Genomic DNA, 3,580 nt, shown 5'->3' with positions numbered 1-3,580 from the left:
CACTGATCCTTCAACACAGAGCATCTTCAGAAGACAAGTTGATAAAATAAATGTAAAAAAAAAATCTGTATTATTCGATACAAGTTTGTATTGAACCTAAAGCACTGTGTTGAATGGTTCGATACGGGTACATGTATTGTTGCACCCCTAGTAATTAAATAAAAGAAAATAATAACGCCATAGAAAATGACAATCTAATTTATTCTAGCACTATTTTTCAAGCTGTAATAATTTTATAGTCTGTGGTCTTAAAAGTATTGATAAATAAAATAAATCTCAGTTTACCTTCCAGCGCAGGAAGAGTGTGTTCATAATGGCCAGCAGGGGGCAGGGTCCATTCTCACTCTGAGTGATGATGGGGGTCTTCTTTTCCTTCCACGTGATCCACTTCACCAGGTAATATGCTGGCATGGAGGGTCCGGGTTCTGAGACCGCAGGGGCAGCAGCAGTACTGGGAGCAGCAGCAGCTGCTGCAGRGTCTCCTGTGGTCAGGAGGAGAACTACAGTCACAAACACAAACAGAACTAAGATGGACAAAAGTTTGAATCTTGAAACTGAAGCCCGACAAACAAAGTTTCAGATGACATCAACCGATTAAGGCTTGAAAATTTACTGCATCACCTGCAGCTTCCAGCTCCCCGCCCTCCTTTAGACTGGGATCTTCAGCGGACGGAGAGCAACCTTCTACCCCCGGAGCCGAGTAGGACGAGGACAAGCCGTCCTCTATGTCCAGAGAGTTCCCTGCAGTCCCGACCCCATCTGAAAGCTCCAGACTGGGGATGGAGAAGGACGCGGAGTCGGTGGACTCCCGCTGATCATCAGAGCCGCCCGTCGTCATCACTGAAGAGCTCTCGTCCAGGTCCTGGTCTAAACCTGCACAGACAGAGACAGGGTGTTGGAACATAAAAACACGAAGAACAAGACTTTTAAAATCCTTTAAAATAGTTACATGAAATTAGTAGTCTTAGTTTTTCTTTTTTTTTTTAAATAAAATGATTGTGATCAAAGAGATTTGGCAGAAAAACTGCAATAAACAATACTTTGTTGGTGTTTTTGGTCCCTCTTGTTATCTTTTTTTGTGTCGGGTTGTGTAGAGCCGGCCTGCAGTCATTCATATTCAACAAAACAAAGAGTCATTGACGACAGCCTCTGCTGCTTTGCTTCGTCTCAGCTTCCTGAGTGTCGACCAGCTGGAGCTGAGCTTAACGGAAAAAATATCAACCGACGCTCAAACACAAACCAGTCTGCCTGTAGGTCTGGTGAAACAAACAGCATGAGAGTAAATGTGATGCTGCGCAACAATCACCAGTAACATAAGTGAGTTTAATTTGAGTAAGACGCTCAGCCACATCAACTGTCTGTAATCAAATGACCGTCTCCTGGGTTGACAGTTTAGGGAAAATACTAATTATAGCACATTAGTTGTTTTGTTTAAACTGTTTAACTTATTTGTACTCTTTTTTTCTAAAGTGTTTTTAAAGATTTGTCTCGTTGACATTTTATTTAATCAGAAAACTCATTTAATATCCATTCTTCAAAATTAGATTTGAATAAGTGGTAATGTTTTATATTTATAATCTAACATTTAGGGTTCATAATTATTTATAATTTATAAACATCTAATAGGTGATAAAGTTAGTAATAATACAGACTCTTTAGGCTTGAAAATGGTCCAGTCAATGAACAGATGTTATTAAATCTTTTTATCACTGCAATAAAAACCAACTAATGGGTTTGTGTTAGAGGTGGGGCAGCTCAGACTGCTGATTCTGGACCGGATCCTACCTGTCTCTCCTCCTCTGTCTGGACCTCCAGTTTTGTTACGTCTGAGTGGAACTGAAAGAGTTTCATCCTCCGTGGTGACGATGGTCAGCGTGGGATTTTCAGACAGGCTTGGTGATGACTCAGGCGGTGTGGGCGTGGCCTCCTCCTCAGAGACAGGAAGAGGGCTGGTAGAAGCGCCGTTGCTGCTCGAGACGTTCGCTCCGTGGTCCGACCCCTCGGTTTTGGGGGTTATAATCGCTTCTTTGGAAAAGCTCTCCGTGCTGAGACTCGGCTCCTCTTTGCCGTGTTCAATCAGCAAGTCTGCCGGCGTTGCTGTCTTCGAGCTGGATTCTGCCATGATCAGCCAAACTGCTAAATGCTGACGCACCGGCTTCACGAGACAGAACAAATTTTAATTTGCACTAAAGACTGCTAACAAAAAATGTTCAAAAAACAATGAGCTTAGTGAAACTTTCACATATCTAGAGTCAGGTGGTGCACTTCTAAGATGGAGAGGATGTTTTGAAACTGGCAGACAGTATCTGCCTTTRCAACATGGCCACCAAAAACACTATTTACTGGTCCATGTCTACTAAGGACTTCAAAAAACAGGTGTGCCTTTCTATCTTGGACCTTACAGTTTCATTCACATGTCATCTTGAATGTTTTGAATTTGAAGGCAACGTAAACTATATCTGCTCGATTGAAGATGATGATGCTTTAGAAGTCAGCAGATGTCTCACCAGGCCTGGAAAAAAAATCAATTAAAAAATGGATCAATATTTGTGGTAAGTTTTATGCCATTACAATTATTATTTTTTATTTCCTGTGGTCTATTAGGATGTTCAAACGTTCAATATAAGCAGTAACTTCATGGTAATCATGCTGCTTTCTGTTGTCTACACAAAACTGTCAGGTGACCTTCTGCCACACCTTATCTTGTAGAAACAACAGACTACAAATGCAAGACTAAGATTGAAGTAAATGTATAAAATTGTCTCGCCAAGTTCAACATTCTGTGTGGAATGAAAACACCCACAGCAGGCATTAAGAAACAGTCATTAGTCAGTTAAAAAGCAGTTGAAGTTTCCCATATGTCAGCTCAACTGCCTTTTTTTTTGACGAGTTTCGCAGTCAAAACTTCCCACTTACTGTCCTTACACACCCTGACAACATTAGCCAAYCAGAAGTCCTTGAAAACAAGCCTCACCTCCGGCAGAAAACCTGCTTCAGCCATAAAATATCCTGCTGACGCCTCAGCACGAAGCAGATTTCTGCTGTGACACAACTCCTTCGCTAGCAAACCTGAAGCTAACAGCTACGTCGCGCCGCAGAACTACAAACTAATGTTGGAGCAGGTGCTAAAGAACCGGAACCGAACCTTGCATTTTACCATTTCAACACACACTCGGATTAAAATAAATTCACCTTATCGACACCGCTGCTGTGTGATCCGCGCTGATGCTAGCTGTTTACATTTCTGTGAAACAAGCCCCGCCTATCACCGAGTACCAACTCATAAGTCCGCGTCACATCCGGTTTCTTCAGCGAGCTGTAGGAATTCCGGCTCTTCTTAAAGAATCGAATCATTTAGCCTCAGTTCATCAAACAAAAAGCAGTTCTTCCATATGGAGGACCAAACCTATCATTATTGGAAATAAATGTATAAATATATAACTGGCGTATTAAAATAAATTATAGGCTCCATAGTATGGAGGACCAAACCTATCATTATTGGAAATAAATGTATAAATATATAACTGGCGTATTAAAATAAATTATAGGGTCAAAAAGAAGTTTGACAAATAAATTATTG

At 41.2% G+C, this 3,580-nt stretch overlaps 1 protein-coding gene across 1 annotated transcript in view; it reads right to left on the bottom strand.

The window, feature by feature from the left end:
• The window catches only part of mindy1 (MINDY lysine 48 deubiquitinase 1), a gene marked incomplete in the record, with an annotated part of 10,003 nt that extends 6,824 nt beyond the window's left edge, over positions 1 to 3,179 (bottom strand). The window contains 5 exon segments of the mRNA XM_014025184.1: positions 285 to 500; positions 622 to 873; positions 1,786 to 2,155; positions 2,508 to 2,512; positions 2,975 to 3,179. Coding sequence (XP_013880638.1) covers positions 285 to 500; positions 622 to 873; positions 1,786 to 2,122 — 805 coding nt within the window.
• Positions 3,180 to 3,580: the final 401 nt, after the last annotated feature.

This window comes from Austrofundulus limnaeus, unplaced genomic scaffold (genome assembly GCF_001266775.1).
Source record: "Austrofundulus limnaeus strain Quisiro unplaced genomic scaffold, Austrofundulus_limnaeus-1.0 Scaffold460, whole genome shotgun sequence".
Classification (NCBI taxonomy): Eukaryota; Metazoa; Chordata; class Actinopteri; order Cyprinodontiformes; family Rivulidae; genus Austrofundulus; species Austrofundulus limnaeus.
The sequence above is the reverse complement of the archived record's forward strand: the minus strand, read 5'-3'. Positions and strand labels throughout refer to the sequence as shown.